This window comes from Aethalodelphis obliquidens, unplaced genomic scaffold (assembly GCF_003676395.1).
Source record: "Aethalodelphis obliquidens isolate GAN/ISIS:26980383/991018 unplaced genomic scaffold, ASM367639v1 scaffold2, whole genome shotgun sequence".
Taxonomy (NCBI): domain Eukaryota; kingdom Metazoa; phylum Chordata; class Mammalia; order Artiodactyla; family Delphinidae; genus Aethalodelphis; species Aethalodelphis obliquidens.
Window position 1 is genome coordinate 34,703,960 of NW_020837946.1, and position 20,949 is coordinate 34,724,908.

The 20,949-nt window shown below is 39.4% G+C and overlaps 2 protein-coding genes across 7 annotated transcripts in view; one reads left to right on the forward strand and one right to left on the reverse strand.

Annotated features, from left to right (window-relative positions):
* The window catches only part of SGO2 (shugoshin 2), a 47,368-nt gene extending 42,819 nt beyond the window's left edge, over window positions 1-4,549 (reverse strand). For both annotated transcript variants that reach the window (XM_027124662.1, XM_027124669.1), the window contains exon 1: window positions 4,421-4,549. The gene's annotated coding sequence lies outside the window, so the exon portion shown is untranslated. The remainder of the gene's footprint in view (window positions 1-4,420) is intronic.
* A 161-nt stretch (window positions 4,550-4,710) lies between these two features.
* Window positions 4,711-20,949, forward strand: part of KCTD18 (potassium channel tetramerization domain containing 18) — a 29,377-nt gene continuing 13,138 nt past the window's right edge. Inside the window, exons 1-6 of one of the 5 annotated variants that reach the window (XM_027124716.1) lie at window positions 4,734-4,832; window positions 5,348-5,420; window positions 7,205-7,440; window positions 9,006-9,195; window positions 15,086-15,279; window positions 16,373-16,467. In XM_027124716.1, coding sequence (XP_026980517.1) covers window positions 16,434-16,467 — 34 coding nt within the window. In that variant the 5' untranslated portion in view covers window positions 4,734-4,832; window positions 5,348-5,420; window positions 7,205-7,440; ... (1 more) ...; window positions 15,086-15,279; window positions 16,373-16,433. Of the gene's footprint in view, window positions 4,833-5,347; window positions 5,421-7,204; window positions 7,441-9,005; window positions 9,218-15,085; window positions 15,280-16,372; window positions 16,468-20,949 lie in introns of all 5 variants that reach the window. The other 4 variants (XM_027124699.1, XM_027124691.1, XM_027124721.1 and 1 more) reach the window with 4 other exon arrangements.

Below are 20,949 nucleotides of genomic sequence, written 5' to 3' on the forward strand. Positions count from 1 at the left end.
GGAGGGTAGTCTTGAGTCTGATCAGGTCTATGACTCAGGCTCTGATTTATCTGGTGCTTCCTATTTCCCTTCCCCTCAAGCTCCTATGCATCAGAGTTAGGATTATCTTTTACTTCTGTGAGAGCTGGTGGAGAGAATAGTCACCCAAAGGCTTTCTTAACGCTTGGGTTCCTTATAAGACCTGTACATTCACTCAGTTTACCATAGAATTGGGAGCAGCCAGAGAGTGAGGTGACCCAATACTACTCAGCTAAATACCTGGGTTTTGGCTTCAACTTTGCACTAATAGAACATTAGGTGTTCTCATCATGGCTTGGATCCCTGTTTACCTTAATCACCCCAATAGTTCCAAACCCTCAAGTTGTCCACTGTTATCTGGGGTCCTAGTCCCATATTGCCAGTATGTCTGCCCCTCTGAGCCAATCCCCCATTCTTCCTATTCCTCTCGAACACTTCCTCTGAGCCCTTTAAAATTCCCTTTTTTAAATGTCCCATCTTTCTTTTAATGCATGTTCTCTGCTCCTAGAGGACCTACTTACTTCCTCTGTAGTCTGTAGCCCTCTCAAGAAGTGACTGCTTTTCCTTCCACTCCCCACATACTTCAGGGCCAGGGTTGGTGTCCTCTCTTCTCCCATCACTGCTAACAAACAATTTTTCCTCCTTCCTTTTTCTAAGCCCTAGCTGATCTGAACTGTAGCCGTCTGGACACAGTATCTCTCTTTGTCTCTGCAATGTAGTCTGCTAAGGTTCTTCTAATCATCCATTATTGATGACATTAGCTTCTGTTTCATCATCTTTCTCTCTACACCTGCTCCACTCTTGTGGACATTGCTATTTATGGGGAAACTCATCTAATAATAATCATTCATTAAAATTCTCACCTCCATTAACTTTTCTTCCACCCCATCTCAGCATGGAACCTTGGCATTATGGTCATTGAATGACCTCCAGAACCTTGAATTCAAGTGTGATATTCTTTGACTACTGCCTCCAATTCTTCCAGCTCACTTACTCTTGTACTCTTATTTAAATAATTCCTCAATTTCTCTGAGATCTCCAATCCATTAACTTCACTACTTTTTCACTATCCATCACCACCGTTATATAGTTATTTCCCTCCTTATCCAGCATAGAGTCCATGGTCCTCCATGGGACTCAATCACTTACAAACATCCTCAACTCTCACCCCTCTCTCCTTGTATTGCATCACTTGATTAAATCTCAACATTAGCTGAGTCCAATGATCTACTTCCTCAGCAGCACCTACACTGAAGCTGTTGAGTGTTGCTGGGTAAAAGTCACATCACTGGGATGACTAGTTTGCCATCCATATATAATGATTATAATCTTCAAACAGGCTCTAGTTCTCTCCAAGCAATCCTGTCATGTTTCTATAGAAAGTCTGCCCTTTCAATTTCTCAAGAAAACTAATTCATACATTATCCTCCTTCCTCAAACCTCTTCCACCCCTCATCAGCTTTACTCTTAGCCTCTGACCTTGCTTTAGACTTAATTGAGGAAGTAGAAGCCATTCAGTCAGAATTTCCTCATTTTACCACTGTGAAATCTACCACTTTACCTGAACTGAAATCTATCTTGTCTGTTTTACCTCCTATCCCTGCTCTTGTCAAACAGAAATTCCTCCTGCTCTGGCTCCAGGACCCTTTTGCCTTCTCAAGCATTTCATTCCCTCAGTTGTCCCTCCTTCTCCCCTGCGTCACCAATCTCTACCTACCTATTGGATCATTTCCATCAGCATAGCCTGCTCTAGTGACTCTCATCCTAAAACTCCATCCCTTGACTTTGTCTCCCACCTCAACCACAGCCCTATTTCTCTCCTTCTCTTTCTTATCTACAGTTATATCCAGTCTGCCATCTCACATTCGCGCTTCAACCCACTTTCCTCTGGGCTTGCATCCTTATCAGCGCACTGCAACTGCTCTTGTCAAGGTCACCAAGAACTCCTATATTATCAAATCTGGTGGACTCTTGATCTCCTAGCAGCATTTCACATAAATGACACTTTACTTTCTTGGTTCCTGTAGCTTCATACTCTCCGGCTCTCTGGCTCTTTCTTCTAAGCCTGAAATCTAAGTATTGGAGTCAGTGTTCCATCCTATTTCTTCTTAATTACCTGCCCTTTACGTGGGTGATTTCATCCAGTTCCATGGCTTTAAATGCTGATGCCTTCCAAATTCACACCTTCAGCACCACCGTACTTCACTCCTGTGCTCCAGATTCATTCAATGGCTATTTGATCTCTTTACTTGTATGCCTGTTTAACATCTCAGTCTTAATAGTCTAAAATACAGCTTCTGATCTCTCCCATAATTCACCATTTCAGTAAATGGCACCATCATTCAGCTGTTCAGCCAACAATTTACACATAATCCTGCATTTCCCCTTTCCCTCATATGTGGCAGCCACGAAAACGTACCTCTCAGATGTCTGATTACAGGGAGCATTACTGACTGATGTACTCCACATACTGTGCTCTGAAATCTATCACCGTGTTCTAGGCTGCACTTCCCACTGACTGCTCCCAGCCAGTGACTGAGTATGGCAGGGATACTAAGGCAGGCCTATTCCTAGGAGACATAAGGCTCCTTTGATGAGGGACATTGGCTTGAAAACTCCTCATTGGCTTTCCTGAAACTTTCTTGAACTACATCATATCCACTTTTCCTAATTTGCATCTAGTCTAAAGGCTCTCTCAGTCCCCTTCAGACCCCTCCCTAATTTTTTCCTCACAGGTGTCTCCCCATTAAACTTTTTGCAGGTTTAATCTGATCTTGCTGTCCACTTCACAAAGAACCTGAACTAACACATCATAGCTGATCATCAGCAAATTTACTGTCATTTCTATTTCCTAAATACATTTCTTGCACTCATCCACTTCTATCACCATCACCACTTGAGTAGAAGCTATGCCATTTGTCCCCTGGATTCCTGCAACAGCTGCCTACATTCATTTTATGACTTTTCAATCCATTCTCATCACAGTAGCCAGAGTGAGTTTTAAAAAATATTAAATTGATCATGCCATTTCACTGCTTAAAACCTTTTAATGGTTTCCCATATGCTTAGAGTAAAATTTAAACTACTTCTGACACAAGATGCTTTAAAAGCTGGTTCCTGCCTCTCTTCTCAGCTTCATCTCTTATCACCTTCCCCCTGGTCCCCAAGCTCACCAATCTCCAGACAAACTAGTGTCCTTTCCCTTCCTACAAACTGTCAAGTCCTTTCCTGCCTCAGGGCCTTTCCACTTGGTCTCCCTTTTTCCTAAAATATGCTTCCTCCATCTCTTCGGAGGATAGGCTCATTCTCATCCTTAGTGCTCAACTTAAATGTCCCCTCATCAGTGAGAACTTCTCCCAAGCCATCATCTCCATCCAACATTATCCTATTTCCTCCCAAGTGGTTATCACTGTCTGTAACTATTTTGCTTAGTGTCTGTTTCTGCCACTTGAACAGGAGTAGGCAAATTATGATCCACGGGTGGCCCACGCTCTAAGAATGGTTTTTACATATTTAAGTGTTTGAAATATTTAAGAATATTTCATGACACATGAAAATTATATGCAATTCAAATTTCAGTATCCATAAATAAAGTTAGAACGTAGTCACTCTCATTCGTTTATGTATTATCTATGGCTGCTTTAACACTACAACAGCAAAGCTGAGTAGTTATGTATGACCCATAATATTTAAAAATATTTTATATATAGATATATAAAAGCCTAAAATATTTACAGATAAAGTCTTCTGACTGCTGCACTAGAATGGAAATGCCATGGGACATTAGGTCAGGGACATTGATTGTCCTGTTCAGTCCTCCACTCCCAGTGTCTGGTCCATAGCTAGTGCTCAGTAATTGTAGGTTGAACAAACCTTCCTCCTCTCCTGGGTACTATCAATATCTGAGGGGTTTACCTCTCACTGGCTTATTCCCTTCTAAGACACAGTGAGAAAAATTAGGAACCAATTATTATTGAGTCTGGGAGAGTACCTTGAGAATAGGACTGTGTTTTATTCATTTTGAAATACCTAGCAAAGTCTCTTGCACAAGGTAGGCTGCAGCTGGAAACCAAAAGAACTCCTCTTGGGGTTACTGTTAAGAGGAAATTAGTGCACGCAAAGCATTTAGCAGAATCTCAGGGGTACAGAAGTATTCAATAAAGGTTTGCTCCTGCCTCAATTTTCCTTACTGTAACAGGAATAAAAATATAGGGCTGTCACACAGACTAAATAAAACAAGAATGCTCTGTGTGAAACAGCTTTGTAAGCCACAAACACTATCCAAATGCACAAACATTCAAGTGCAATATATGAATGACTCTTGGCATTGAGCAACCCAGTTTGGAGGGAAGGGCCCTGCCTCACCTAGAAGTGAAAAGACCTAACTCATCCTAACTCTTACCGCTTATTAACTGACCCTAGACGATCGCAACTTCGGTGCTGTTTTCTTCATGTGTAAGAGCCGCCTCTGAACGGACAAGACCGTCCCTCGGGGATCCAGCCTGCGTCTCTCTGCGTGTCCTTTCCTTTCCCGGCATTGTACCGAGACTGCCAGACCTCGCGCCCTCCCCAAAGCAGGCGGCGGCGGCCGGAGGTGGGGGAACCAGCCCGGGGGCGGGGCCCTGGAGGGGCGTGTCCTGGGCGTGTCCGGGGTGGGGCCTTCGTCTCCCGGCGGTCGCCGCCAGGCTGAGACGCGCTGAGGCGGCCCTGGAGCCTCGCTGCTACACGAGTTGCCGAGCAGGCGGGGAGGCGCTCACTTCCGTGTCGGGCCCCGTGGCGTCCGGCGCCCTTGCCAAGGGCCGGGCGGGCCGCAGGTCAGTCGGGGAGGCCGCCTACCCCGCCCAGCCCCTGCGGAGGAGCGGAGCGCCGGGTGGGCCGCGGACCCGGGAGGCGGCAGGGCGCCCTGAGGAAGGGCCCGGGCCGCGCTGTTAACACGGGCGCCCGGGGCTGCAGGCTCGGGCTTCGGGCCGATTCGGGATCCCAGGACCGCGGGGAGACCCCCGCGGGGCTTTGTGGTGTCCCAGCCCCTCACCTCTCGTCTCGCGTCGTGGGAGTCCCTTGAGCGTTTCTCAAAGTAGTGTCCGCGGGGGGGACTCCCGACCCCACCTAAGACTTTCTGAACCAGAGTCTATGTCGTGGTCCGGGAATCTGCATTTTCAGCAAAGTGTCCCTGATGGTTTTGGTGCAGGTGGTCACGGAACCGCGGGCTGGGCACTGTCGACCCAGCAGGGAGTGCAAGTGGGTGCGTTTGAAGGTGGGGCCCTGTGACTGGCCTTGAAATGGTGATGGTCCTCTGCCTTAGGGGTATCTCTTGAATCCTTGCGCCTAGGGTGCTGCTATGTTCCTATTGCCATCCACCGGAGTCTTCAGACGGACAGACGCTTAGTGAGTGAAGTGCCCAGGTCAGGAGCCTTAGGAGTGAAACGGTGCTGAAGGAGTCGGTGTGGGGTGCAGCTGGAAGAACTTGGAGTTGGTCCTGCTGACCTGGATTGGGGCTGACTCCACCACTTATGGCAGGGCAGCCCTAGCCCTGCACACATTACTGTTTCTTTCTCCAGTGTCCTCACCTGTCAGTAGGGACAGTAACTCCTACCCAGTAGGGCTTTTGTGTGAATGAGGTAATGTCTGTCAAGTGTCTCCTACAGTGGCTGGCACATAGCGTTCAGTAAATGGGAATTGTTAAGGGTGATGCTAATTTAGGGGACTAATTTAGTCCCCCAAATTAGGGATTAGTCAAGTGGAATAATATGTGGACAGGGGTACAAAGTATATCTGGGACAACTGTGCAAGGATTCTAACTGGGGGTGCTTGGGAAGGTCATGTAAGCAGTGAGGTTTGCCTGCAGCTTTGAAGAATAGATAGGATTCCAGGGAGCTGGTAACAGGGACAGCGTGAACCAGTTCCATTCCAGGCCTCAGAAGTGGTTCTTTCACATGGTTCATTGTTGGGCTGCTCCTTGGACTTTTAGGCAGTGTAGAAAGTCACATTGATAAGTGGGTTCTGAAGGCTGGACTGTTGGCCCATAATAGTTTCTGTCTACTGTGTTTCACACACATGATGTTCCTCAGACTCTAATGGTCTCCTTCTCTTATTGGAAATTGGCTAAACTGGAGCATCTATGAAAAGATGCTCAAAGTTGATGGCAAAGTGAATGGCCACGCATGTAGTTGAGCCTATTGGTAGCCATTTTACACTTGCTATGAAATGTGAAGATACATTGGGAGGACACTTTTCCTCAGGGTATTGTTTTAGGTTCTGTAGGAATGCCACAGTCAGCTGTGGTTCATCTATCTCCAGAATGGATTAAGAAATAAAATCCTTAAAATGTCTCTAAAGGTTCAGCTATTTCAGAGGGAAGAAGCCACATGATTGAGAGATGTCATCTGTTGTTCTTCTGGACCAGTTTGGCTTTTGGTATACATGGAATTCTGATCTCAGTTGATAAATTATATATTCCTTAGTTACCTAACTTAAGAATTACAACTACTGTTGTTAATAATTTCTGCTCTTATGTTTCCTTAAATCTCCAGAGCCAATATAAAGTCCTTCAGTATATACCCTCTTGTAAATTTTTATATTATTATAGATAATATTTATCATTTATTGAGTACTTACTCTGAGCCAGAGACTGTTCTATATGCTTTTTATATTTTCTGTCAGTTATTCCTCTGATAGTCCTTTGAGGTAGGCATCATCCTTCCCTCCAATTTAGAGATGGGGAAACAGGCAGAGGAGGATAAGCATTTGCCCAAGGTCCCAGGCTAGTAAGTGGTAGAGCCTAATAGCCTGATTCCATGCTACATGCTGTTCCCCTCTGCAAGTCTACACAGCTCCCTCAGACTTACTGTAGTTTAAAAAGATATGTGAATACTGAAGATCATAAGCATGCCTCACCTTTGCTTTATATGTAACAGACAATGCATTATCTCATTTAATTCTTTAAACAGTCATTTCAACAGCTCTGATTTGGTTGGTAATACTTTATTATCATTTACAAATCCTCTGAGCCAGAGTTTTCCAGCTTCTCAGCATATCTCAAACTTCTTTTGTATTACATTAAGTCCTTCGATTCAGTATTGCCGGTGCTGAGGAATTTGTCTTAAACCACTTTAGAATGTATTTATTTTTATTACCTATTTCATGTATTGTTGGAAATGTCAATGGTGATTGTCCTTTGTTTTTACAGAGGGGTACTGTGACCACCATTGTTTTGCAGTTTCTGAAAGTGTTTCGAGGCAAAACTTCAGGCGTCGGAGAGACCAATGGAAGGTCACAAGGCAGAAGAAGAGGTGTTGGATATTCTTCGACTGAACGTGGGTGGCTGTATTTACACAGCCAGGCGGCAGTCCTTGTGCCGCTTTAAGGACTCAATGCTGGCATCCATGTTCAGTGGTCGTTTTCCTCTAAAAACAGATGAATCAGGTAAATATCTAAAGTCTGTAAGCATTATCATGAATGTTCATTAAAATAGGAGTCTAGTTTAAATTCCCTTTAATTTTTCTAATTACAACAGAATGTATTAGCTTACTCTGTTAATTACTGAGATCATTGGGACTGTATGGAGATTCATTAAGTACATGGAGAAATTGAATACCAGTTTCTAGAATCTGTGATGCTGTCGCTAAAAGTTGACAAAAAAGTGAATGTGTGTAAAGGCCAACCATCACCTAATTATGGGGATTAATCATATTTTGAAAGTTGTTCCATTCATACAACTCAATGGGTAAAGATATTGAGCCTGATTAAATATATTAGCTTCTCTCTGTGTTCTTCAAGTTAAAAAATGTATTTCTCTGAAGAAAGGAGCTGCCCTCATAGCTGACAGGGCAGGTACTGTCAGTGTAGAATTAGTGTTAAACTCACACCTAGTCCAGCTGCAGAGCCTTGTGTGGGCAGATGTGTATGCCTAAGAAAACATCAGTTCAGTGATACCGTCAGTCACCCAGGACTGAAAATTGGTGTTTCAGAAGAAACCGTAAAATACAAGGGTTAGGGTCCTGGGGCCACTCTCTGCTTTGAGTGCTCTGGGGTTCACTGAACCTACTACTGGTGGTAAAGAAACTTCAGCAGAGCAAGTAAGGCTTTTTGTACATCTTAGGCATTCTGGGGCTCGTAGAACCCACTCTTGGTCTGTGTTAGAAAAAAGGGATTGAGGAGCTCAGAGCATGAGGGGCTGTCAGTAACCCTGGGTCTGGAGAGATTGCTTTGCCAGATGAATGGCAGTTGGAAGAATGGAAAACTCACTGATGTCTGGTGCCCAGGACTGGATGTCCATCTGGACAGAAAGTTTGTTGGTATAAAGGTGGTAAGCAGGGACTGAGCTGTTTCCTCTGCCCCTAAGTTTTTACCTTCTTAATCCCGTCTTAAACTAATCAAGGGAGGAAGGAAATCATTGAGTAACCTCACACAGAAGTGTTTTTTTGTTTTCTTAATTCTGCTGAATTGTCTACAAAAAGTCTTTTATCATAAAGTAGTACCAGTATAGCATTTCTTTTCTACAGTTTCATACAAAGGAACTAACCTAATAAGTCTGAACAAATGGCATGCCCATAGCTAGGAACCCAGGGTTTATTTGTTGGCAACACTGCAGGTCGACTTGTAGGGTCACTGACATACAAATGCTGGACCTCATTATACCCTCATTAGGGAGGAACTCCATACACCTTTCCTGGCCCAGCTGGGTTGAGATTAGTGGTAAGCTTCTGTTTCTACCAGCAGTCTAAGGTCTCCATGGCTTTTGCAGAGGCCATAGTGGGAATATAGTCCTTGATTTCTAATGGAACTCAGAATACGTTTTCCTTGTAGGTGAGAATACAGAGGCTCCCCAAATTTGACTAAACCTACTTGAACACTAGATATTAACTTTCTTTTGAGAAAGAAACATTTCTAATTGTAGAGGTCTTCAGTCTAATTCTAGTTTGACATGTTGAAATTTTACCGTGGTCATTTGTATCTATTCAATCATTTTTGAACTGAATATTTTCTAGGGGCTTGTGTTATTGACCGTGATGGACATCTATTTAAATACCTTTTGGATTATCTTCACGGAGAAGTTCACATTCCCACAGAGGAGCAAACCCGCATTGCTCTGCAGGAAGAGGCTGATTACTTTGGCATCCCTTATCCGTACAGCCTGTCTGACCACTTGGCCAATGAAATGGAGACATATTCTTTAAGGTCAAATATAGAACTTAAAAAGGTCTTGGCATTTTCTTAATTTTACAATATATGTATGAATGTTTATCTAATATTCATTTATTATACATTTATTATGCACAAAGCAGTGTATGTTATTTTGTATAGCCCATGTTGTAACATAAACCAAAATGAGACCGTTTTACTTCTTACAATATTTTTTTAACTGTATTATATACCTTTATTTGTTTTGTTTTGCATTTTATTTTATTTTATTTTTTTATACAGCATGTTCTTATTTTTCATTTTATACATATTAGTGTATATATGTCAATCCCAATCTCCCAATTCATCCCACCACCACCACCACCACCCACCACTTTCCCCCCTTGGTGTCCATACATTTGTTTTCTACATCTGTGTCTCTATTTCTGCCCTGCAGACCGGTTCATCTGTACCATTTTTCTAGGTTCCACATATATGCGTTAATATATGATATTTATTTTTCTCTTTCTGACTTACTTCACTCTGTATGACAGTATCTAGATCCATCCACGTCTCTACAGATGACTCAATTTCGTTCCTTTTTATGGCTGAGTAGTATTCCATTGTATATATGTACCACTTCTTCTTTATCCATTCGTCTGTTGATGGGCATTTAGGTTGCTTCCATGTCCTGGCTATTGTAAATAGTGCTGCAATGAACATTGGGGTGCATGTGTCTTTTTGAATTATGATTCTCTCTGGGTATATGCCCAGTAGTGGGATTGCTAGGTCATATGGTAATTCTATTTTTAGTTCTTTAAGGAACCTGTATACTGTTCTGTATTGTGCCTGTATCAATTTACATTCCCACCAACAGTGCAAGAGGGTTCCCTTTTCTCCACACCCTCTCCAGCATTTGTTGTCTGTAGATTTTCTGATGATGCCCATTCTGACAATGAGGTGATACCTCATTGTATTTTTGATTTGCATTTCTCTAATAATTAGTGATGTTGAGCAGCTTTTCATGTGCTTCTTGGCCATCTGTATGTCTTCTCTGGAGAAATGTCTATTTAGGTCTTCTGCCATTTTTGGATTGGGTTGTTTGTTTTTTTAATATTGAGCTGCATGAGCTGTTTATATATTTTGGAGATTAATCCTTTGTCCATTGCTTTGTTTGCAAATACTCTCTCCTATTCTGAGGGTTGTCTTTTCGTCTTATTTGTAGTTTCCTTTGCTGTGCAAAAGCTTTTAAGTTTCACTAGGTCCCATTTGTTTATTTTTGTTTTTATTTCCATTACTCTAGGAGGTGGATCAAAAAAGATCTTGCTGTGATTTATGTCAAAGAGTGTTCTTCCTATGTTTTCCTCTAAGAGTTTTATAGTGTCTGGTCTTACATTTAGGTCTCTAATCCATTTTCAGTTTATTTTTGTGTATGGTGTTAGGGAGTGTTCTAATTTCATTCTTTTACATGTAGCTGTCCAGTTTCCCCCGCACCACTTATTAAAGACACTGTCTTTTCTCCATTGTATGTCCTTGCCTCCTTTGTCATAGATGAGTTGACCATAGGTGCGTGGGATTATCTATGGGCTTTCTATCCTGTTCCATTGATCTATATTTCTGTTTTTGTGCCAGTACCATATTGTCTTGATGACTGTAGCTTTGTAGTATAGTCTGAAGTCAGGGAGTCTGATTCCTCCACTTCCGTTTTTTTCCCTCAAGACTGCTTTGGCTATTCGGGGTCTTTTGTGTCTCCATACAAATTATAAGATTTTTTGTTCTAGTTCTGTAAAAAATGCCATTGGTAATTTGATAGGGATTGCCTTGAATCTGTAGATTGCTTTGGGTAGTATAGTCATTTTTACAATATTGATTCTTCCAATCCAAGAACATGGTATATCTCTCCATCTGTTTATATCATCATTAATTTCTTTTATCAGTGTCCCATAGTTTTCTGCATACAGGTCTTTTGTCTCCCTAGGTAGGTTTATTCCTAGGTATTTTATTCTTTTTGTTCCAGTGGTAAATGGGAGTGTTTCCTTAATTTCTCATTCAGATTTTTCGTCATTAGTGTATAGGAATGCAAGAGATTTCTGTGCATTAATTTCGTGTCCTGCCACTTTACCAAATTCATTGATTAGCTCTAGTAGTTTTCTGGTGGCATCTTTAGGATTCTCTATGTATAGTATCATGTCATCTGCAAACAGTGACAGTTTTACTTCCTCTTTTCCAATTTGTATTCCTTTTATTTCTTTTTCTTCTCTGATTGCCGTGGCTAGGACTTCCAAAATTATGTTGAATGATAGTGGGGAGCGTGGACATCCTTGTCTTGTTCCTGATCTTAGAGGAGATGCTTTCAGTTTTTCACCATTGAGAATGATGTTTGCTGTGGGTTTTTCGTATATGGCCTTTATTATGTTGAGGTAGGTTCCCTCTATGCCCACTTTCTGGAGAGTTATTATCATAAATGGGTGTTGGATTTTGTCAAAAGCTTTTTCTGTATCTATTGAGATGATCATATGGTTTTTATTCTTCAGTTTGTTAATATGGTGTATCACATTGATTGATTTACGTATATTGAAGAATCCTTGCATCCCTGGGATCAATCCCACTTGATCATGGTGTATGGTCCTTTTAATGTGTTGTTGGATTCTGTTTGCTAGTATTTTGTTGAGGATTTTTGCATCTATATTCGTCAGTGATATTGCTCTGTAGTTTTCTTTTTTTGTCATATCTTTGTCTGGTTTTGATATCAGGGTGATGGTGGCCTCATAGAAAGAGTTTGGGAGTGTTCCTTCCTCTGCAATTTTTTGGAAGAGTTTGAGAAGGATGGATGATAGCTCTTCTCTAAATGTTTGTTTGAATTCACCTGTGAAGCCATCTGGTCCTGGACTTTTGTTTGTTGGAAGATTTTTTATTTATTTAATTTATTTTTTTTAAATTTTAGTTTTCTTTTTTATAAATTTATTTACTTTATTTTTGGCTGCATTGGGTCTTTGTTGCTGCGTGTGGGCTTTCTCTAGTTGTGGTGAGCGGAGGCTACTCTTCATTGCAGTGCACGGGCTTCTCATTGCGGTGGCTTCTCTTGTGGCGGAGCACGGGCTGTAGGTGCGCAGGCTTCAGTAGTTGCAGCATGTGAGCTCAGTAGATGTGGCACACGGGCTGTAGAGCGCAGGCTCAGTAGTTGTGGCGCACGGGCTTAGTTGCTCTGCGGCATGTGGGATCTTCCTAGACCAGTGCTCGAACCCGTGTCCCCTGCATTGGCAGGTGGATTCTTAACCACTGTGCCACCAGGGGAGTCCTGTTGGAAGATTTTTAATCACAGTTTCAATTTTATTACTTGTGATTGGTCTGTTCATTTTTTCTATTTCTTCTGGGTTCAGTCTTGGAAGGTTATACCTTTCTAAGAATTTGTCCATTTCTTCCAGGTTATCCATTTTACTAGTATAAAGTTGCTTGTAGTAGTCTCTTAGGATGCTTTGTATTCCTGCAGTATTTGTTGTAACTTCTCCTTTTTCATTTCTAATTTTATTGATTTGAGTCCTCTCCCTCTTTTTCTTGATGAGTCTGGCTAAAGGTTTATCAATTTTGTTTATCTTCTCAAGGAACCAGCTTTTAGTTTTATTGATCTTTGCTATCGTTTTCTTTGTTTCTATTTCATTTATTTCTGCTCTGATCTTTATGATTTCTTTCCTTCTACTACCTTTGGGTTTTGTTTGTTCTTCTTTCTCTCATTCCTTTAGGTGCAAGGTTAGATTGTTTATTTGAGATGTTTGTTGTTTCTTGAGGTAGGCTTGTATTGCTGTAAACTTCCCTCTTAGAACTGCTTTTGCTGCATCCCATAGGTTTTGGATCATCGTGTTTTCATTGTCATTTTTCTCTAGGTATTTTCTGATTTCCTCTTTGATTTTTTCAGTGATCTCTTGGTTATTTAGTAACATATTGTTACTTCTCTACAGTTTTTGAAGACATGTTTCTTAATTACCACTACTCATTTTTTAAGGCCAAAATTGTATTCTAGGAAAGTGTATTACCACGCCACCCAAAAGTTTATGGAGTTTTTATTCCTCATTGAATGTTTAACACTTTCTGATGGCTTTTTTAAATAGAACTCTTCTGCTCTTGAAGTTCTTCTTAAATTAAGAGCAGTACTGTAGTATGTGAGGGTATAGTGGAATTAATTCATTTACTGAAATGATATTTTAAAAGGATGGTCATGATAAATAAAAGATTGTATAAAATCCCTTACCTGATTTAGTGAGTGTAGCAGTTTGTTACTAAGCTAAAACATTAGTTTGATTCCTTCACCTTGAGATCAGTAAATCTTTTTTTAAGATGCTTCTGTTTTAAATCACATTTGAAATGTCTTTACATGACTTGAACAGCTTCATCTGTTTTGTCTTATTGATAAGTATTATATTTACTATTAATTAGCACCTTGAACATCTAAGAAAAATATTTTTCCTAGATAATTGTTCATAGTGAAAAGTGGTTTGAATTGGTTTGAATTCTTTGAGTTGGATGTCAGTGTTCAGGAGAGCAAGCTGACAGTATGGTTATTAGGAGTGCAGCATGAAGAGAAAGTTGATTTGGTTCCAGATCCCCTTTGGGAATTTGCATGGTTGTATGGGTTCTGCTATTGGAATTATTTATAAACTGAGTTGTCGAACAGTCTTTTGATGCTGTTTGCCATATCTGCAGAGTGGGGCTGAAAAAGCCTAACTGGAAAGTTGGGACAGATTAACATTCACCTTTATAGTCTTTCATTCTTGGTTTGTATGCACAACAGACACAGCATGCGAACATTCATTCTGCCAGCCAACTCCTATTTATTTCAAGTGTTTTTGACATATAGGACCCTGTTCTAGGGACTGTGTGGGACACAAAGAAATATGACATGCAGTTTTTGCCCTTGAATGGTTTATAATGTTGTTGGTGATTTTCATAGATGTGCAAGTGAAGATAAAAGCCAATACAGGAGTTAGATGGCAATATTAAATGAAAATGCAACACATGTTAGGGTCCTCTTTTCCTTCACTGAGTCAGTAAATATTAAGCATCTCCTTTGTATCAGGTACTTTTCTAGGGACTTGGGATACAAAACAAAACAGAAAAGAGTGCCTGTCCTCAGAGAGCTCACAGCAATAATGCTGTTTCTCCCAGGGAGGGCCTGTACCACTCCACTGGGTGAAGCCCTCTTCCTCTGTGCCCCTTAGCACCTCGTAGGCTTACCTAGTAGCACTTCTTACACTGTGTGCTGATGGCTTATTTAATGTCTGTCTTCTGCATCAGCTATAAACTCAAGGAGGGACCCTGTCTCCTGCTCACCATTATGTCTCCAAGGCCTTAGACAGTGCTTATTATTCACACATAGGTACTTAGTATTCAAGTGATTGAGTGAATAGGTGGATAAATGCCAAATGAGTTCAGACAGTATATATCGAGTTCATATATTCATATCTTTCAGTGTAAAAGAACAAGTTAATCTGGTAAATCCATGATTGGATTTGGAGTTAAGAATAAGCATCAACTATGGGGCAAGTCAGTAGGAGGTAAAAGGAAGATTGAGTCAAATGGAAAATTGGGGGGAAAAGAAAGGGAAAAGAAATAATTTTAACTTTTGCTTATTATATGAAGATTTTAAAATGATGTTGGTAGTGAGTCTAAAGGAAGAGGAAGTAAAACATAATTTCCATGTGGAAAAAGATTCTCTAGCTGAGAAGGTTTTGGGTTTTTGGGTGGTAATTTGCCTCACCTCCCCCAATATCCCAAATTCAACAAATGGTTTGGTTTTTAAAGGCATAAACAGTAGGCTGAGATATATAATCTTTTTTTTTTTATTTCCGTTATGACCAGCTGAAATTACAGCTTTACATGAAAGTAATAGAGCAAATTCATTTTGACTTTACTCCAGAATTAAATTCAAATTTTATATATTTTTTTGCCCCAGGCTTTAACAGACTTCTGTGATTCGTATGGTTTAGTTTGCAATAAACCAACAGTTTGGGTTCTCCACTATCTTAACACATCTGGTGCAAGCTGTGAGAGTAGAATTATTGGTGTATATTCCACAAAAACTGATGGAACAGATGCAATTGATAAGCAGCTGGGAGGAAGAATTCACAGTAAATGCGTTTTTAAAAGGTATGTCTACGTTTAAATATGAAAAGGAACAAAATAAAGTCTTGGTCTCTTCTAAGAGGTGTTATTGAATGGAATATGTGGTTGACTAGGAAAGAAGCCAGTACCTCTCAACAGACAGAGTGAATCTCATAGCTGTCGAGATAGGCCTGTTTCATGAGGAGGTTGTAATTCAGACCATTTCACATCTGTATAAGCAATAGGCCATCTACGTGGTCTAGTACAGTGGTTCTCAACTGGGAGTGGTCATCAGAATCCCCTGAGAGGCATTATAAAAAGAGAAAAGAAAGAAAGAAAAGAAAAGCCACATGCCTGGGTATCTCCCCTCCACTATAGTCCAGGGACAGAAGCCTGGCCTAGAAGTCAGCAGGCCCACTGAGGGACCCAGCACTGGCCTGTGTCTTGGTGTCCTGGTTTGAGAAATGCTGAAAGACTTTTCATCTGGTCCCTCCCAACTTTAAAATTCTATGCCTTGAACATGTTAAATTCTTAAGGGTTATTCTGTTAATATTTTCCCTGTAATCTCATTTATACCAGTCAATTCACTTAGCAAAATTTTTTTTTTTAATTCTCTGAGAGATTGGATTGGGTCACATGCCAGTGACTAATGCACGACCACATGAGCTTGCTGTTTAGATAATTAATATGTTATCATTTTCTGAATTCTTTACAGGCAGGGATGTTTGTATATGATATATAAGTGCCTGACATAGTGCTAGGAAAGGTTTAGTCAAAGTTGAACCTTTTCTAACTTTACTGGAGTTAGGTGATTTTTTTAAGAAAACTTATTTTAAGGATTTGTTGATTTGTCTGCACAGTTTATATTGTGGAATTAACAAATACTTTACTGCAGTAAAAAGAGACTAAATGTAGGTTAGTACGTAAGTGTAGTATATTATACTCATCTAGTATGTCGTATATAGAATATATATATATATATATATACACATATATATATATGCTTAAGGATCACAGAAGAACAACTACTCATTACCTACATATTTTTTTCCCTTAGTTAACAAGTACTTATTGAGTGTCTATTAGCTGTATATATACCTAGGTAGTATATTTTCATTACCTTTTGTAATATTTCTAGGGAGGCAGGAAATAATGTTCAGTATATTTGGAGCTATTATTCAGTAGCAGAATTGAAGGAAATGATGGATGCCTTTGATGCCTGGGAAGGAAAAGGTACAGTACAATTCTTTCATTTCATGGCAGAAAGTAGACTTTTCCTTAATAAGACAAAGCAAGTTCAAATACAGCATTTCTTTTTTTGAGAAAATGTTTTTGGTGTGGGTCCAGGTAGTTGTCACCTTATAGTAACACTGAGGCAGTTTACTTACAAATTTTTAAACCCCATGAATTGCTAGGTATTATTAATAATCTACAATACAGTAACCTAAAATACACTTTTGTTAGTTATGCTTATTTAGTTCAATTTAAAAAGAGTTTCTGGGGCTTCCCTGGTGGTGCAGTGGTTAAGAATCCGCCTGCCAATGCAGGGGACACGGGTTCGAGCCCTGGTCCAGAAAGATCCCACATGCCACAGAGCAACTAAGCCCGTGTGCCACAACTACTGAGCCTGCGCTCTAGAGCCCACGAGCCACAACTACTGACGCCCACGCGCCTAGAGCCCATGCTCCACAACAAGAGAAGCCACTACAATGAGAAGCCCGCGCACCACAACGAAGAATAGCCCCCGCTTGCTGCAACTAGAGACTGCCCGCGCACAGCAACGAAGACCCAACACAGCCAAAAATAAATAAATAAATTTATTACAAAAAAATAATAAAAAGAGTTTCTGTAGCACCTACTGTGTACCTAGCATTGTCCTAGGAAGTATACCTCTAAATTAAGCATAAAATGTGTAATCAAAAAAAAAATAAAGGGAGAGAGAGAAAATGAAAATCATGCTGGGAAGATATCTAAAGAGCCCTTAGAAAACAAATATTCTTTAAATGCACACTTTGAAATTTGACTGTCTTTACCAAGCTGCTTATGTGAGTTGATAATAGTAATGCTGCTTGATATTCAGTGTGATATGTAGTTTACATTCAGTATCTCTTAGTCCTAAAACAAGCCTGTATGCTGGTTTACGATTTTATTGAAGAGGAGAAGAAGTCTCAGAGAGACATGCCACTTGCTTAAAGATCACAGAGGGTTAACTGTTCTATGCCTAAGTTTTTTTTCTTAATTAACATGTATTGAGTGTCAATTAGGTGCAAGCACTATAATTAAGTCCTAAAATTGTCCAAAGATAAATAAGATACATCTCAGTCCTCAAATGATCTTAAAAGCTGGTAGAGACAGACATTGCAAGTCATGTAAGATTGAATAAGGAAAGGAAGAGGCTTTTTAAAACTATCAGCTGTTCCTCTTTCAGGCAGGATGCTAGTACCAATCCTTTTTTTCCTCAACTTTGCCCCACTCAGTTTTCCTCCTTTTTCTTTTCATATCACGCCCTTCAAACAGATAGGATGAAGTGTGTTGAACAAAATGCTATTCTCTTTAAGCTTATTACTTGAGATTGAATTGACTTTGAGACACTTGGGCTTAAGTTGAAGAACTACCGCCCTGGTGTTCTTGTCTCCTTTTGTGCCGCTGGACTAGCAGGCTGCCTGGGAAGCTTTGGGAGGGCCTGGCTGGGTTTCTTTCTACACTGACTCAGGAAGCTGGAGCAGAGAGCTGGGATCACTGACTTTAACAAAGCGTGTGACTGATTTTAACTTTTTAGAAAGCATGCAATAGAGTAACATTGTTATCTAACAAAGTTCTGGAAGGCCTGTGGAAAGCCATAATACAGGAAACAGAAGTAAGAGAAAGAACTATTGAAAGGAAGAAGACAGTTATTGTTATTTGTGGACGGTATGTCTTTGTAGAAAACCCGAAAATAATCGACTAAAGGTATTTCAAATGATGAGTTTAGTAGACTAAACTAGCTAGATACAATATAAATAAAGATTAGCAGCTTACTTATGGTAAATTAATTAGAAATTATAGGAGAAAATCCCATTCACAATAGCAATAAACAAAAATAACTAGGCTGCGCCACCAAGAAATGCTTGGGTCCTTTACGAAGAAAACTGCTAAAATGTATTTATCTGTCCATCCATCCATCTATCCATCTATAAAAAAGAAGAGATGAAGATTACTGTGAGACATACTATGATCCTGAATGAGAAATCTGAATATTATAAAGATGTTAGTGTTTCTCAGATTAAATTATAGGTTTAACACAATTCCTACCAAAATATCAATGGACCTCTTTGGGAATCTTGAGGAAATGATCCTAAAATTCCTTTGAAAGAATAAACAGGTGAAATACCCCAAAACATTTTGGGAAGTAGAAGTCATTAGAGGGATGAGTTTAACTCTGTTTGATGGCCAAAATACTATATGTAGCTCTATACTAATAAAACCATGTCTTTCTGGTACAAGAATAGATGCAGAGATCAGGAGTAAAATCCATTAAATTTATAAGAATAAAATCACTATGTGATAAGAAAGCATTAAATACCAATAAAAAAGGATAGATTATTTGGGAGAAAAACAGAACTTTAACCTCACATCATTTATGAAAATAATCCCAGGTAGATTTATGAATGAAAAATGAAACTATTATAGACTATAATGAAATGTAAGCAAATAACTGATTTCTTAATAGGGAAAGAAATTATAAGCTTAAAATAAAACATAAAGACAAAGAAGTTTGATTACATAATATTTAATGTATTAACTTTAAAACATAAAACATTATAAATAAAATTTAGAAACTAATAAAAAACTTGGATAAAAGTGTTGCATTAACTGGACAAAGATTACCCTTATAATAAAGAGGGTTTATTTAAATTCATTAGAAAACCAGCTCAACCCTACTACAAATAAATGTATAAGGTTCATGGCCATAAAATTCCCAGAAAAGGAAATAAATGTGGCAGAGGTTCAAACTCATTATCAATGAACTATACATTAAATGAGAACTATTTTTTTATATACCAGATTAGTAAAGATCTCATGAATTCTTGGCAGGAATAAAGTTCATATTACTTTTTTTGGAAATAATTTATCAGTATGTATCAATAGCATCAAAATTGTTCATATTCTTTGAGCCAATAATTCTACTTCTAGAAATCTACCTTAAAGACAAAATCAAATGCAGACAAAGGCTTATGAACAGAGATGTTCAACTAAACATTATTCATAATAGGGAAAAAATAAAAGCAATCTAAATGTCTATAATACAGGGTTAAATACACATTGGCACATCCACAGGTTGTAGATGGATATAGCTATTAAAATTATTTTGAGGGAATTCCTGGGTGGTCTTTTGGTTAGGACTCCACACATCCACTGCAGGGAATATGGGTTCGATCCCTGGTTGGGGAACTAAGATCCCGCATGCTGCGTGGCTGAAAAAATAATAATGATAAAATAAAATTATTTTGAATAACTTTTTATGTTGATGAGTGCGCATGATAAAGTAAGAAATGGTCAAAAGCAGAAAACAAAATTAAATATAATGTGTTTTCAATTATGTGCATATCATACGAATAGAAAAAAGACTGGAATGAGATACATCAAAATGTCATGAGCCACGATTCCTAGTTTTAGGATTAGAAGTGATTTTTATTTTTTTTTATATATACTTTTCTATATTTTCCAAGTTTTGTACAATGAATGTGAATTATAGGCAGGAAAAAAATGAAAGTCTTAAAAACAAATTGCAGTATATCCTTTTTTTTTTTTTTTTTTTTTGCGGTACGCGGGCCTCTCACTGTTGTGGCCTCTCCCGTTGCAGAGCACAGGCTCCGGACACTCAGGCTCAGCGGCCATGGCTCACAGGCCCAGCCGCTCTGTGGCATGTGGGATCTTCCCAGACCGGGGCACAAACCCGTGTCCCCTGCATTGTCAGGTGGACTCCCAACCACTGCGCCACCAGGGAAGCCTGCAGTATATCCATTTAAAGGAATACTCAGAAAGAAAAAGAGATGATTATTGATACATATATCAACATGGATGAATCTTCAAAGCATCATGGTAAAGAAGCCAGACACAAAAGGCTATGTGGTGTATGATTCCATTTATATGATACTTTGGAAAAGGCAAAACTAAGGAATGGAGGACAGGGCATCAACTGTGGAAGGGTAGGAGGGAACTTTTTGGGGATGATAGAAATGTTCTGTATCTTGATTGTGGCCATAGTTACATGACTGTATACATCTGTCAAAACTCAGTGTACTTAAAAAGAGTGAATTTTATTTTATGTAAATTATATCTCAATAAACCTGACTTAAAAATAAAAACTTAATGGATGAGATTTGGTGATGGCTTTGTAGCATAAGTAGGTTTGGGAGTATGATCAAGCAGTTCTAGAAAGTTGTTGTCTTAAAATGAGGTCCATAGACTTCGAGTATTTGGACATGTCTATTATATATAATAACTTATGTGCCCAGCTTGCTAAGTTGTTTGTTATTACTAGCCCTTTAATGATTAAAAAAGAAGACACCAGATTCCTTCTTGGGACTTAAAGGTTACTGTTGTTTTTAATACCAAGCAGTTTTTATTCAGCATCATTCTTTAAGCCTTTTTTAATGTGTCTATGTATAATTTTTATGGTTCTTTTTTTTAAAAATGAGGTGAAATTCACACAGCATAGAATTAATTACAGTA